Source organism: Schistocerca americana, chromosome 3, assembly GCF_021461395.2.
Source record: "Schistocerca americana isolate TAMUIC-IGC-003095 chromosome 3, iqSchAmer2.1, whole genome shotgun sequence".
NCBI lineage: Eukaryota > Metazoa > Arthropoda > Insecta > Orthoptera > Acrididae > Schistocerca > Schistocerca americana.
In genome coordinates this window covers 108,426,436-108,443,439 of record NC_060121.1, presented here as the reverse complement: position 1 = coordinate 108,443,439, position 17,004 = coordinate 108,426,436, and the positions used below count along the sequence as shown (strand labels likewise).

General features: G+C 40.6%; 1 protein-coding gene and 1 non-coding gene across 2 annotated transcripts in view; both read left to right on the top strand.

Moving 5' to 3' along the window:
• LOC124605765 (arylsulfatase B-like) overlaps window positions 1-17,004 on the top strand; it is a 76,837-nt gene that overhangs the window by 21,892 nt on the left and 37,941 nt on the right. Inside the window, exons 2-3 of the mRNA XM_047137649.1 lie at window positions 3,507-3,666; window positions 15,265-15,488. Of these exons, the coding sequence (XP_046993605.1) occupies window positions 3,507-3,666; window positions 15,265-15,488 (384 nt within the window). The remainder of the gene's footprint in view (window positions 1-3,506; window positions 3,667-15,264; window positions 15,489-17,004) is intronic.
• Trnas-gga lies at window positions 12,836-12,919 on the top strand. Its single transcript is given in 2 exon segments — window positions 12,836-12,875; window positions 12,885-12,919. It is a non-coding gene; the product is annotated as a tRNA-Ser (tRNA).

The following is a 17,004-nucleotide window of genomic DNA, read 5'->3' as shown; positions in this document are numbered from 1 at the left end:
CTACGCACAAAAGGGCTAGGCACACAAATTTGATTATGATAAGTGAGTGATTTTTTTTTCGGTTGGTAATTGAGATCTGTAACCTTATTCCGAGAACCAGTTGTTTCTTGTACCAACTGAGTCTGAAACTGATACATTCATGTTATGGCTGAGAACTTTATAACCATTATGAAACGCCAGGTCAGATGAGTGCCGGTCGACCGCAGAATTTTTGGCTTTCGCGGGCCATGTTCTTACCGACTGAATTATACAGATGCGATCCACAACCTGCCGTCACAACTTTACTGCTAATAGTAAATAACTCCGAACATCATATGACCACTCCTGTACACCATGTTGAACTAACATGCGTGGATGGAACAGTCTAGGTGTTGTTTCCAGAACTAAATTTTCACTTGCCAAGAAATTTCGAGACAGCAATCTCCAATTACGGATGATAAAATCCTGTTTAGTGTCAACTCTCCCGCAAATGTATCACCTCATATACTTCATTGCGTCACAGTAGCTGATCGTTTCATATTTCATCTACATGCCACTCCTACATACTCCCAGAATTACATCTCGACTTTCTCCCACTCATTTCTTCTCTCATTATTATATCCTCATCCCACTCTTCCATGCAACAAACGCAACAAATCTCTCTGAGAAGCCTAACCATATCCTGCTTCATTACGCCAGTACTTGGCGTTTTTTATTCTCCCACGGCATATTTCAACTCCAATCCCCTGTCACACTTCCACTTTTCTTGCTTTCCACTCACTGGTGTATATGGAGCTGGTCGTCATGCCTCCCATCTCACATACTGAATCACCAACGTCATCACCATCCAGCGTATCATTGACGGCACAACGTTTTCCTACAAAATATCTTCAGTAGATCGGAATCGAATTGCTTTAGATTGCATCTATGTGTTTTCGCATTTCTCTGTTTTTGAAGCACATAGTCGCTTGACAGTCTGTACAAGTGATCAATGAGACAGTCTCCGTTTGGGGCAAGGATAGAAAATAATGAAAAGAAAGAAAATGGTTTCACAATTAGTCAGTTGCTCCAACCGGACGTTCTACGCCTGTATCCACGAAGCCACTGCTGAAGAAATATTTGCAGGCTGAACGCTGTGCTTAGATGGACGTGTTTATCTCTTCTGCCTTGGATTTTTCTGTTCTTCGGGCACTTGTCTCAGTGAGTGTTTGATGCTGTAGTGGTCCTCAGTCACAATCAATGCTTGGTGCAAAACTCTACATCAGTCTATGCTGTGCAAGTCCCTACATTCCTGCATGGCTATTTCCATCTATTTATAATTAAACCTCTATATGATGGTCACGCCTTGGTCTCCCTTTACAGAATCCCCACCCCCCCCCCCCTCCACCACACAGCATAATACCTCCATTATAAAACTGACTATTCTTTGAAGTCTCTGGATGCAACTTATCACATACTCCTTTTTTCAAGTTGTGTTATAAATTTCTTTTTTCACGATTCCGGATTAGTTCCCCTTCATTAATTATATGATCTTCCTGATTATTCTGCAGCGTCCCACTTCGAAATCTTTATTCACTTTATGAAAAAGTGAATGCGCTGTTACATTTCAAACTTGATGTTTAGAAGAAACTCAAACTTTATAGTTAATTATCTATAATTTTACTACCGTTTTTAATAGATTTGGAAAATCCTAGAGTTTGATATACCTGTAAGGATGGTTTGTATGCTGTGCAAACTTCATCGAAGAACTTCTCTTACTTGTGTCGAAAAGTGTACCTATAGCAACAAATGCAGCCATCAGTAAGTGAAAAACGATGAAATTTCTCTATGAAAAAACTATTATATTACCTTTTTGAACTTCCATTGCTATGAGTGTGAATATTGAATCCTTTATGGTCATTCTGAAAAAGTTTTATGAATTTATTTGTAAAAATATACACAGTGAATATTAAAATGTCCTATGGTTCCTCTCCTGCTCCAGGTCGGCCCGTTTGCCGTCCTACCCCCTTAACACTTAATTTTTTCTTCTCACCAAAATAAAAACCCACTGTCAACTGTATATTTTCTTTTTAATTTCACTTTACATTTTCAGCAGATTAATTTGTCATCTTTAGAAATCCGATACCGGCTTAAATCATAAGTAATTCTGTGTTAAATAGGGGCCAGAAGATATAGACTACCCAAAAACAAAAAGTGAAAATAATAAAAAAGTTTTTTTAAACAATAATTGATCATCAGAAAAATGTACAAGTTTGTTAAAAGTGTCATACATTTCTGGTAAGGAACTGTTGCACATTTATCTTTTACAAATTTTTTTTATATTTTGTAATAAATGTTTTTAGAACTTTTTTATCGTCTTACACTTATTTGGCTTTGGTATACCCATGATATCAGCTTGTGTTGCACTTCTAAAGATGACAGATTAATCTCTCGAAGCCAGTAAAGTGAGTGAAAAAATACTGATTTTTATTTCGCCAAAAAAAAAAAAAAAAAAAAGACAGAGCGCAGGTGATGAACAGCCGCCTAAAAAAGTCACTTATATTTATATTCTATTTTACAATATCAGTATTTTTACAAAATCTTTTTTTGTTACTGTCTACGTTTTATATCATGCGTGCTCTCAATGTCATCAGTCATTTTGATCCCTAAATAGTGGAAAGCGCACGGGCTACTAATAGTAGAGACGGCGAATTGGACACCTAGAATTCTTGTAGGACTCGGGAAAAGTTCAAAGCATTTGTAAAGAAAAAAGAATATAACACACGTGACATCTACACTAGATAGCTACATCACTAAAAATCAACAGTTTACTAGATCACAAAGAAATTTAATATTGCTGCAACGTATGCCGAGCTTATGAAATAGAATAAAGAAGTCACCTTGTTAAACAAAATTGAAGAGTCACTTTTCTGAAACCTCGTACATGTCTCCTATTACTAGACAGACGTTTGAAATTTGGTTCAAGGGCAACTACAACCTTCGTCTGTATTGGTGAAAAAGCTTGGCATTCTGAGACATTACGCTCGGGCTCGGCTGCGCTTCAAACAGCCAAGTGTCGACACATAAGGAGAAGTTCATTCATGCTGTCATAAAGCTGCATTGTGAAGCAATGATTTGTGGAGAGCACTATTCTGGAAATGGACTTGTCTCCACAGACTCCCGACCTGGGGAATGGAATACATCTGGGATGAGTTGCACCGTCTGTTTCGCTCTAAAGCCCAGCGCCCAACAGCACTACCTCCTCTGGTTTCGGCTCTTGAGGAAGAATGGGCTCCCATTCCTCCACAGACATTCAGACGCCTCATTGAAAGTGTCCCCGGGAGGGTTCAATCCGTCATAAAGGTGAGGCGTGGACACGACACATATTAATGTCCACTAATAGGTGTGTGGACACTTTTTATCAGGGACTGTATAATATGAGCAGTATAACTGTTAGATCTACTTCACAGTTTTGCGCTTTATTTAGCATGGAGTGTGAGCTCCCTATCTGAAGTAGGTACTACTGGAAGCTGTGTTTCCGCTTGCAGGGGTGGAATGACGTCAGCTTCCACGGCTCGGACCAGATCCCGACGCCCAACATCGACGCGCTGGCCTTCAACGGCATCATCCTCAACAACCACTACGTGCAGCCCGTCTGCACGCCCACGCGAGCCTCCCTCATGACGGGCAGGTACCCCATACACCTCGGTGAGTACCTGGCGTTTACGTCACGGACGTTGTCCGCCAGCTGGCGACGTTCAGTTACAAATGTAAATAGACAAGTAACGCATCCTGTTGTTAGGAAAAATGTCCTTTCGCCTTTATATGTTCTTCTCACTAGATTCTGTTACTTCTTATTCACTGACCAATTCATAAAAGCTAGTACGAGGCGGATCTGCAGAAACTGGTACCTATGAGCACTCCGTCGTCACTGCTTGATACAAGTCAACTTCACATATTTTATAGAAAGACTTAACTTCCGCATGAAATAAACAAACCAAAAAATTTATCAAATTTTCTTGAGTGAACAAAAAGAATTTATTTAATTTAACCTTCCGGTAGGTGCGCCTTCTAGTCGGACGAAGGCCGTCGTGCGTATCTCGCAGATACCACTTACTTTTAACACACTTTATGTTTCTTTTAAACATTAAATTTTTATCATAAAAGTAATATTCGGTATTATTCATGGGCTATACAAACAAAAGCAAGGTAAAAAACTTATTTAAAAATAAAGCTATGTTTCAAAACACGCATTTTCTTCCCACAGCTTCTTGAGCTACTGATATTTACTTCCCTTGTACGAATGTCAAATTTATACAGGATTATGCTTGAAGTTTTGGTTTCTCAATTTACTAAAGCTAGTTAGAAGGTGAAATACAGTCAATGCAAACATTTCTTGAATGATGTACACAAAACATACCGTCTATATATCTCACATTTGAAACGGGTTATTATTTAGCAGCTGAAATACAGTCATTGCAAACATTTCTTGAATGCTGTAAACAAATAAACTGTCCACATATTTCACAACTGAAACGGGTGATTCTCGTTTCCTTACTAATTAAACATGGCCTACATCTTTTCTTCAGAGGCTCCTGTGGTTGATCTTCTTCTCCTCTTTTTTGTTGCTGTTGGTGCTCATCTTCTGTGTGCCACGCATTTATAACTTTTGTATGGAGGTCTGCAGTTACTTTCGTACTTCTCCTTTTTACAAGTTCCTGCACAAGTTCGGTCGAAAGATATCTGAGGTATTTTCTTCTCCTGAGATTCTTGCTGGTGTTTCCACTCCAGGTTATAAATGAATTTATGGCAACATCCAAAAGAACACCACCAGAGGCCATCGCTTTGTGTTTCTCGCAACTTTGAAAGACCCAAAAAGTTTGTCGACAGTGTCAACGCCTCCTTTTATACGATTGTAAGAAGTTATAATTTCTGGTTTCTTGAGATCACCTGTTACTTCATCGATTTGTTCATCGTCGTAAAGGCTGGATATCAACAAAACATTCTTGTACTTTTTTGTAACGTATGAAACAAGTGTTGCCTCTTTGTCAAAACCACACTAGAGTGGGGCTCTGGCTTGCTGTCGCTGTGAGTTCTGAAGGAATCCGAGGCTTATTTTTACGTAACGTGCCAAGATACGAAATATTTTTATGCCAATTCCTTTAGCAAATCGTAATCCGTAGGCAGTAATATTTCTACCACTGTACAAAATGGGTGATGCTAACCTTTTCACAACACGGATGGTTTATTGCTTACACTAAATGGACCATCTGGTTGGGTTCCAGCGTATATCTCAATATTATATGTATAAAATAGCCGAGAGTCGACCAAAGCATACATTTTTATAACACATTTCGATGGTTGTTTTGGAATATATTGTATGAAACCGCATCTACCTCGAAAAGCCTCGAGTTATTCATCGTCTGTGACATTTTCACCAAGTGAATAGCATTTTTGGTAGTTCACAATGAATTTATCAAAACGAATAGATCGCATTAAAACTGAAACCTTTCTACATTCATGACAGGAAGTCAACCATCCGCCATAAGTTGTTGAGATTCAGACGATTCGCATGGTACACACCAGCGAGATAAAGCACCCCAAATAATGCTTTCATTTCCACTGTGCATGTCTGTTGAGCCTCCCTTGAACGAGAATAGTTATCTTCTATTGTAAGAAAAAATTTGTTTGTATTTTCTACAATGCGTTGAATCATTGTGTCGGAGATCAGGCCTTGTCATGAATCTAGAATATTAGTCACGTTTCTCGCAGGTCCGATTACTCCGGACAGATTTTAATTTTTCCTTTGAACAGTTTGAAATTTCGATTTTACATGTCAGGAATTTTTTTAAATGATAAAATTTTACATAACATGTTTCAACTACGATAGTCCCACTAAGATAGTATATCAGATTTTAGACTAACGAATTTTGTGCAGTATTAACAAACTACAGAAATGATCATTTAAAAGCATATCATACAAAGGTATTTCACTATGTTCACAAATGCATATATTTTCCCAAAGCAGCCATTTATATAGCCAATCGAAAACATGTTTAATGAAAAAGCGCCCGACCTCCTACCTGTCCGAAATTTCGATATGCAAATTTGTTAGAAAAATTATATGTACCCCACAAACCGACCCGCTAGGCAAAAACAAATTTCATTCTACACTGCCCAAAACAATTAGGGGATTAGGTGGGATATGATACACAATAGACATATGGTAACGCATTTTTCTCAGATATCGGTTACAACTTAATTTGTGAGATAGTACTATATTTTGCTGTCTAAACTATTTACTTGAAGTTTACATGGTGTTTACGTGGAGCGAGGCGCCATGGGGCTATCATAATAGTGAAAAAGTCATTCTCGTTGCCCTCTAATATGGTGTGTGATCACCTCGGACGGCCAGCACAGTTGCACACCTGCGTGTCACGGACAGTATCAGGTTATCAATCAGCTCTTGAGGGATATTTGGCCATTCCTACATGTGTGCCATATCCAGCTCTGCAACCGTTGTAGGAGGTACTGGTCTGGCTGCATTGCGTCTGCCAAGTCCATACCAGACATGCTCAGTCGAGTTTAAGTCCGGTGAACAAGCTGACCACTCCATTCGTTCAATTCCCTCAGCTTCAAGCTTGTTGTCCACCAGTGCAGCTCTGTGGGGACCAGCGTTATCGTCGACCAGAATGAACACATCCACTATTACACCTGCGTAGGGCACAACAAAAATTCGACGGTTCTCGTCTCTATGCTTTGAGCAGTCAAAGCGCCATTCTCAACGACATAGAGGTCCGTACGTGCACCAATACTGACTCCTGCCCACAGAATTCGTCCATCAGCATGATATGGTAATGTTTCCTGCACATAAGCAGGATTGTTCCAAGTTCCACGTTCTCTCCAGATGTGGGAAAGACTGAACACAAAATCCTGACTCAATTGTGAACAGCACCCGGCGCCATGCGTTACGACTCCAATCTTGATGTTCCACCGCCTAATTTCTGCGGGCTATACGGTGTCGTGGTTTTAATGGGACACACACTATGTACCTCCGTGTGTAGAGGCCACATTCCCGAAGATTCCCGAAGGAGATTTCGGACTGTTTGTGTTGATATTGCGCGTTCTGAGTTGCATTCAGCCTCCTGTCTCGACGGGCTGTTAACCGGAGGTAACGTCATCCTGGACGGACTTGGCCTTGCCTTCTTTTAACGGTTCCTGTTCTCGAAATCGCGCCCAGGTCCTGGAAATTTCAGTTTGGGACATTCCAATAGCTGCAGCCACCTCCCTCTGTTTCTGTCTCTCTTCCAACCGTCCTATGGCTCTCCGTGCCATAGCTTCGGGTAAGTCACGTTGTTGTTGCATTGCACTACCTACTCACTACACTATCTGAACCCAACTGCTTGTGTAATTCGTTTGGTAGAGTAAACACAGGCCAATACCAACCCCCTCTGCAGCAGCTTTCCGTTATTACCACTATCTCGGTGACCGTAATGTTGCTGTCTCCACTACATAGAACCGACAGAAAGATGAACCATTTTAGTTCATTCTGCCGATGGCAATGCTTCAGAACCTAGATATCTCAACTGATCTAACTGTTTTGACCAGCGTATTTTTGCGATACATGTTTCTGTACTTGTACAGTTGGACATAATTCCCGTTTTCACATTAGAATATGTCATTTCTACTGGAGTGTTGCAGTTTCCAAACTTTCAAGCACTAGTTTGTCGAGAGGTGACCTCTGGCTACGCATCTAAATGGTGCTCTAGGATATCTTTGTTACTAAGGGCTAATGAACTGGCCACGGTGCGTGATGATGACTTCGTAGAAGCATTGTGGACTGCAGAATATTCAAGTACCGCAAAATATTAAAAATAGAACACAATTTCTCGTCAACTACCGTTCATAATTCAATAACCCAATAAAGGTTTCCATAACTAGCCAAGTAGAGATTTCAATTTACAGGCCGAAGAACTGAGAAAGCTCTTAATGATTTTATTTTCTTGCATTTCAAGCGATACTGCCGTGGCATGTTCATTTTTTTCGCTGTATTTCATGACTTCTTCATTACGTATTGAAGTGATCGGCACCTCAAAATAATATCAGGCAAAAATTTGTAATGTGTATCGTGTATTGTACAATTATTTCACCACTTGATGAAACCATTTCTTCTATCTTTGCTGATAAATCGGAGCTCGTCTGAGGTAACATACGCAGTGGCCAAAGGTCAAAACGAATTTCGGAGCATCAGAGCTGACATAACTACACACTCTGTGAATGGCGAGTGCTCGTAAGACCGTAAGGACGAAAAGTAAATACTGCAGGACCACCATTAATCGGCTGCCATGAAAAATGAGATATCGCAACAATATGGGCTGTACAATGGGACATTCAGAAAAGGTGGACAGGAGATATTTCAGTATTATATCTATCAAAGGATACACAATTTTCATGACATGCAGAAAATTAGTGCGGGCTATGTGATCTCCATGACAGGATGAACGCAAAACTTTGATAATCCGGCGCAGACACTGTTATTATTATTAAACTTTAACAAGACGAAGAAAACTAACACGATGAACTAGGACAGGAACTCAAGAATTGTTAACAAAGGTCACAGGGTGACTTCAAAAGGTACATTCATTGAAGAAGAAGCATTTCAAACGTAATATAGCTCCGGTATGCAAATGAGAGTTATGAACTGCATTTGCTGTTATTAAAAAAAGATATTCGTACTGTCGCAGCATAAGTGCACCTATGCATAGTGAACAGTATTTATTTTATTATATTTTTCCGCCTTGCGTCACACACATTATGTCATAACCAGTTTTTTACTTCCTAGGTGGTCGTCATCAGGTGAAACGAACACGTTACATAGTAACTCGTAAAAATGTGACAGTACTGAAGTGTTAAAAAGTCTGCACCGTCTATGATGGAATTTGTATGACAGGAGGGTGAAAAATGCAATAAAATGAAAACAAATTGTGCTCATTTCTGCGTTCCTTTCACACAGTATACATAGCCGATGTATACAAGATTTTCTGCTCTGATTCTTTCTCTCGAACTACAGGTTGACGAACAATTTGGCAAGAGCTCATTATGTTGTTGTACATCATGATTTTCAACACCTTTCAGTGTCCAAATAACGAAAACTGAATTGAATGGTCGATATTAGCTCAATACACCGTGACGGTTCACTTTGAGGTCAGTTCTAAGCCACTAGCGCTGCGCTTACCTCGCAGCGTAACGTTTCTTCCCCTCCAGCCGCCGGCTCGGACGTAACGCATTCCCAACACCGTTGCTCAGTAAAAACGTTCTACACCTCTCTGCCTTGCTCAGGCGTAATTCGTCTGGGAACGACACACTTTCACAGTAGGATAAACTGGCTTTCCTTGAAAATAACAACTTTACGGCAGTAATCGAAGTTTTCCTACCTGTAGTGTTGCAATCTGTCCACGACGTTATAAATTCATGACTGTTCTACTTCAGCACTGACATACATTCTTTTTAATTCCACAAAGATGTAAACTTCTTATCTGGATTATCAGATGCGTGTTATCTTGCGAAAGTACTTTCATGTATTTTTTTCTTTTGCCTTTTATTTACTGTAAATAAATGGTTTCGAAAAACAAAGTTTTCATCAAAACAGAAGGTACACTTCAGATTCCGAGGAAGCCACCCACATTAATTTGCTAGACACGCAAGCTAACACTCAGTTACGCACTAGGCTATTAGATACTTGCGCGGGAGAAACCGTTTGAGAAACAAACTAAAATCAGCTTCCATCCTGGTACTGACCTCAAACGCTTCCCTTGGTTGTAAAGCAAACTGCAGGACTGGATATCCAGTTCTAAATATTTACAACTGAGATCCCTTCCGACCCGTTACCAGTTGGAATGGTGCTTGGCCACTCAGAAATGGGCTTTTCAATGGGTCCGATCTCCTACGTTTCTCTCCTAGCGTTGCGCCTGTACGAACAGTTAAAGATCTCTGACAAGGATGATTGTCACAGAAATTGAGGTATAATGAGAGATGGTGCTACAGACCTTCAGTGCTCTGAAGCCGACGCCATCCCATTATACCCCCAAAAAACAATAGCAGACTACTACTTACGATTGATTCTTGTGCAGTGACAGCTGTTTTAAACAGAAAATGTGACTGTGGTTTCGTGAATAACCCAGTGTCAGGTATTTTCAGACGTTTTTCGGGTCTTGAATACATATTTGGTCCGGCATTATGGTACAACCCGTGTCGTTAATTTATTTTTAGGGTCCGTACCTAAATAGGTGAAAATGGAACCCTTATAGGATCACTTTGTTGGCAGTCAGTCGGTCACTTGCTCTGTCTGTCTGTCTCTCTGACTCCAAAAAAGGGTAAAGGTATCGAGTTCAAATTTATGTCACATACTAAAGTCCAGTGTCCGTTGGCAGTGTACAAAATTGAAGCTTCCTTGCCAACGCATTCATCAAGACTCATACGGTACTTACCGCTAATCTAAAACCATAAAATTTAGGAAACAGCAAACTTTCACTGTAAAAGTCAAGGAAATGGATTCGACATTCTCTCTTCCTACAATGAACGAACTGTCTACGCGCATAAATAAGTTGCGCGAACTCTACACGCACCGCTCCAATTTTTGCCATAGCGTATAACTTCAATATCGAGATATATGTGATGTAAAAATGCTGGTTTCGCAATCCAGCAGTTTTCTTAATGCGGACTGAAGAAACTGATCGGTCTATATTTCCTTCTTGTAAATGCTGACTTAATGTTTTCCTATGTTTGGTTTCTTAGTAAACTTTCCACGGATATCTATATTTTTTCTGTCACTGTTATTCTCTTTATTATAATCGGGAGGGCACAGTCCAAATTATCGTTAGGCTATAGAGCTTTAGACTTCCCTTGATTCTCCTACATCGCTTAAGAAGAATGCCGGAATCGCTTCTTCGAAAGAGTCCGGTCGATTTCCTGCAGCGTCCTCGGGCACTTGGCGTTTGTGGTCCGTCTATAATGAAGTCGTCGTCGACAGGACGTTAGTCTGTAACCTTTCATTTTTCTTTTTTCTCTCGTAATTTATTCCTTTATCATTGTGCAATATTATTCATTCTCGCTACAAAGTAACTGTAATCATTATTTAGATGATCGTCAGATAAGGTTAAAGAGTGCAAACAAAAATAAAAATCATCGATCATTCGGAAACCAGAACCAGATCCGAGATCACTAATCATCTTGAAAATCTCTCCACAGATTGTTGACCCAAGTATATGACGAGGTTATCTTCATACTTCGAACTTCAGTTGCACCGAAGTATGTTTCACTGTTTTACTCAAAAATCGGAGGTAAATTTTTGTTGTGACAGTCTTAGCCATTGACATTTCACTTTTGTTGACGGACATATTGTTGTCGTAATTAAGCTCTATTAATGCTACAAGCTACATTACTCATTTTCATAAAAATACAAGAGACAATCGTAATTTTGACCATCACTATCAAATTATGGTTGCATGTTAGCGGAATAACGTGAGACCGTTGCTGAAGAACTTCTTTCCTTTCTCCTTTAAGAAAAATTTTTGTGCTTTAAATAAAGCAAAGAAAATTACAGAAACGTTTACATGAAAGACGTACAGGATGACATAAAAGTCCGTACACATTTGAAAATTCATTAGGTCACGGAATAATGTAAGTAGGGGTGTAAAACTTGACACACATTCCTGAAATGATGTGAGTTTCTATTGAAACCAGAAATGAGTACACAAAATGATCAACAGATGGTGCTCCGTATGATGCAAAAGCACTGAACAGCATAGAAAGTGATTTTTAGCGAGGACGATGTTCTTTGTAACAAATGCTCACTATGTCGGACGTCATTCATCAACAGTATCTGTAGTCGAGGGACAATGTTATGAACAACATTGTACAGCATATCAGTAGGTACGGAAAGATACTGCCCTCGGAAGCTGTCTTTTAGTATCCATAATGTCAGACGGTAGCTCTAGACTTGTGACTTCAGGTAACCTCACTATCAATAATCACACGGATTGAGGCCTTGGTACCTGGGAGTCCAACCATGACGAAGTGCGCAAGGGATCTTTCACACGTATAGCAATATGGGGTGGAGTGCCATCCTGCATAAAAGTCATACCGCCCGGTAGGGACGATGTAAAAATTTTCAAATGTGTGTGAATTCCTAAGGGACCAAACTGCTGCGGTCATCGGTCCTTAGCTTACACACTACTTAAACCAACTTATGCTAAGAACATCACAGATAGCCATGCCCGTGGGAGGAGTCGAACCTCGGGCGGGAGGGTCCGCGCATGGATGATGCGATTCTCTAACATATCACCGTGTCCCGCACGCGTTACGCTGACAGTTTGAAAAGCCGCGTCAAGCATTTCCTCGAAGAAAAATAATTCCGATCACGACTGATGTGGTAAATCCACACTACTCCGTGACTTTCTCGTCATGCAATGCAGTTTTCAAGACAATTGTAACATTTTCTGGAGCCCAAATTCTTCAGTTATGAGTGCTGACAGGCCCTGGGAGTGTGAAATGGGCTTCGTTGATTCACAACGCGTTAAACAACCAATCGTCATCTTCAACGGTTTTTGCCCTCCGCATCACAAAATCGGTGGCCGGCGGTTCGTGCTGACACTGAAATTTATATGGACAGCATTGAAGGGCACGCCTTAGTGATGCTCAAACATGTGTGCTTGTAATGCCGATTTGACGGGCTCTGACTTCATGAGTTCTGTCTTCACTATGCGGGGGTGAACCCGATAAAGTGTCTATTTCTTCCTGTACTCGCGGAGCATAAGACGCCCTCATGTCTGGTAGCCCACTACGGGTCCGACCGTCTAAAGAACCCATGGTTAAGACGGCCGGAGTGGCCGAGTGGTTAAAGGCGCTACAGCCTGGAACCGCACGACCGCTACGGTCGCAGGTTCGAATCCTGCCTCGGGCATGGATGTGTGTGATGTCCTTAGGTTAGTTAGGTTTAAGTAGTTCTAAGTTCTAGGGGACTTATGACCACAGCAGTTGAGTCCCATAGTGCTCAGAGCCATTTGAACCATTTTGAACCAACCCATGGTTAGGAAGTTGACAATTTTCTTCACAGGGACACTTGTCACTGGATTTTTACCGGTTCCAATACCTTTCTTATGGCTACAGGACCGTAAGGCTGCAGTAGCATATTCTCCAGTCTGATAGTGAAGCTTTACTAGGTGTGCATTTCCCAATAAAGTCAACATGCCACGTCTGCTGGAGCATGTGAATTCCTCTCCGACTACAGCTTACTTTTTACAAGATGCTCATGCGGCGTCACTGACGAGTTTCTATATACAGCCCTCCTCACTTAGTCCGTTGTATGTGGTTTTCTTGAAAGTCTGCGACTGTGAAAACAATGAGTTTGCTTATAAATAAGTTTCGGCTAGAGTAACTTTCTGCTACCAGTCACGATTTCTTTTTATTTACGTTTTACATGACGCGCTTTGGGAAATGGTACCCATTTTCAAGTATGTATTTCTTTGTGCTACATCATTTTCTCGTAAGTTTTTCAATGTGTGATGTTATGCTTTGTTTTGTTGACTTTATGTTTTCTTATGGCCAATTTGTCCAGAGTCTCACATCGAGAGTAAGTTACACAAACAGCTTTTTTGTTTATGTAAGCTACTCTCGATGTGTACTATGCAATCTAAGTCGTCAGTGAAGTTTGACATGTGTGAGACGGCGACGAAGCAGAACCACATGCATCGAAAACTATGAAAAAATGTATTAATACTAAGAAATACACATTTGAAAATAAGAATCATTTCCCAAAACGCGTCGTGTAAAACATAAATAAAGGAATATCGTGACTGGTAGCAGAAGGTTATTTATAAACAAAACCATAGAGCTATCCTTTGGCAGCCGATTTTGGTTTAAATGGAATTCCATGTCATTTCAGGCATGGCTGTTAATTTTTACCTCTCTGCCTATATTATACCTCGAATTAGTGCATTTGCAAATGTTAGTTGACTCCTGGGTTGCCGGCTGTTGTGGCCGAGAGGTTCTAGGTGCTTCAGTCCGGAACCGCGCTGCTGCTACGGTCGCAGGTTTGAATCCTCCCTCGAGCATGGATGTGTGTGATGTCTTTAGCTAGGTTTAAGTAGTTCTAAGTCTAGGGGACTGATTACCTCAGATGTTAAGTCCCATAGTCCTTAGAGCCATTTGAAACATTCTTTTACTCCTGGGTTACCCTGTAGTTTAAAATGTCACAGAATGTACCAGGTGATCAAAAAGTCAGTATAAATTTGAAAACTTAATAAACCACGGAATAATCTAGATAGAGAGGTAAAAATTGAAACACGTGCTTGGAATGATATGGGGATTTATTAGAACCACTCCATGTTGCTATACGCGTGAAAGATCTCTTGCGCGCGTCGTTTGGTGATGATCGTGTGCTCAGTTGCCACTTTCGTCATGCTTGGCCTCCCAGGTCCCCAGACCTCAGTCCGTGCGATTATTGGCTTTGGGGTTACATGAAGTCGCAAGTGTATCGTGATCGACTGACATCTCTAGGGATGAAACTTCCTAGCAGATTAAAACTGTGTGCCTGACCGAGACTCGAACTCGGGCCTTTGCCTATCGCGGGCAAGTGCTCTAGCAACTGAGCAACCCAAGCACAACTCACGCCCCGTCCTCACAGTTCTGCCAGGACCTCGTCTCCTACCTTCCGAACTTTACAGGAGCTGTCCTGCGAGTTCTAGTCTCAGTCCGGCATACAGTTTTAATCTGCCAGGAAGTTTCATATCAGCGCACACTCCGCTGCTGAGTGAAAATCTCATCTCTAGGGATGCTGAAAGACAACATCCGACGCTAATGCCTCACCATAACTCGGGATATGCTTTACAGTGCTGTTCATAACATTATTCCTCGACTACAGCTATTGCTGAGGAATGATGGTGGACTTATTGAGCATTTCGTGTAAAGAACATCATATTTGCTTTGTCTTACTTTGTTATGTTAATTATTACTATTCTGATCAGATGAAGCGCCATCTGTCGGACATTTTTTGAACTTTTGTATTTTTTTTTTTTTTTTTGGTTCTAATAGAACCCCATTTCATTCGAAGGATGTGTATCAATTTGTACCTCTCTATATACATTATTCCGTGATTTATTCAGTTTTCAAATTTATACTGACTTCTTGAACACCCGGTATATTGCAGAACTCTTTCTTGAACTGGTGTAGCGCAAAGCACAGAATTTCTTTGCACAGTGTTCACGGATCCTCAGTATTCTAATGACGGATGTGTTAACATGACGGCAGGCATGCAGGGGTACCCGCTGATGGCGGCGGAGCCCCGCGGCATGCCCGAGGGCAAGATCCTGCCGCAGTACCTCAAGGACCTGGGTTACGTGACGAGGGCCGTGGGCAAGTGGCACCTGGGCTACTACCGCAAGCAGATGACGCCCACGTTCCGCGGCTTCGACTCGCACTTTGGCTACTACGGCGGCTTCGTCAGCTACTACGACTACATCCTGCAGGATGTGGTGAGTACACTCTGCCTGCTCTGTGAACCTGCGTACAGCAAAAGTCGTCCTACACGAATCTAACCGAGCTGTCATAAGTTATCCTCATCACATTACGATATGTCAACTCTTAGAACTCCACTGCGTGTTAATTTACTCTAGTATTTACCAATACTGAAATAAGTGGCGTTTTGTGAGACTTACACATCGGCACAATAATCTGAAAATACGGATAGAAATTGGAATACCGGGTGAATTTCTTGTACAGACTTGTTACCGCAATGGTGGACCAAATTTCGCTACAGAGCACGACGACACCCAGTTAAAATGTTAAAGATCTGTAAAATAGTTCAGTTTGCGTTTTCAGCTTTTCTATTTGTTGACAACCGGTTTCGGCCCTTTCCTCGGTCCATCTTCAGTCTTCCATCTCCATTATGGCTGCTATTGGTGGCAGACGGAGCGCTATCCGTGGGAGTAAGGCGCACAGAAGTGCTCGTAGCTCTTAATGTATGCGTTTTAGAGCCAATGTTTATTAGAGTTATTTCCTTTGAATCACGATTCCTGTCTGAATATTAACCATTCTTCCTGGGAAACCAAGTATGACGTCTCAACAAAGCAATCATCATTAGCTTTTAGTACGACTTATGATATATGTAAATTACAATACAAATAATTTCACATTTTACATCAAGGTCAGCAGAGAACGAAAACATATTTGAAATAAATTGTTTCGTAAAATACAGAGGTCTCCAACGCCAAATTTTGTAATATGGACAGTTTTCACGATTAATATTACAATATACATGTTTTCTCTGATAGTGGTGACTCTAATGATAAAGTTCCATCAATTTATACGAAGTATACATTTCCATTTCGTACTGAAGACTAGTTTTTTTACACTATGAACAAACGATCTGGTCGTTTAATGAAATTTTATTGAGTTAATGTTCTTTGAAACCTTTATTCTTCGTGATGCTATAGAGTGATAGACGTAATCACGAAATTATAAATATTGGTTTTGTAGATAAAAACCACCACGCATATAATTTTAGAAATTAGAACATTATCATATATCAGTGGTTCCCATCCTGAGTGCTACAAACGATTCGATTCTGTTTCAGTCAGGAAATTAAATTACTTTCAACATATGACTCCTGTTATCACAATTTCATAAGACTGCAATATTGATTATATAAATTATCAATGAAATTCGCTGCTAAACCCGCAGGTCGGAACAGGTACTTGGAATTGTGGAAAGGGGCCAAAATGTACGGCCGTCACTTACACTCGAGCACATACATCTTTATTTATTTGACCAAACATTACAGTACAAATTCTTGAACTCTGTTATCGGCTGAATACACTACCACTATCTTATGCCTTAAGGCCAGAGCCACTTTAATTTTTAAAAAAAGGCTAAAGCCATTAACTCAAAATTCAGAGGCCAAAAGGTATATTAAGAAGGCAGAAGGCCTCACGTTAAGTACTATAACTTGTCTGAAGGCTCAAAAATGTAACACTCGAAAAGCAACAACCT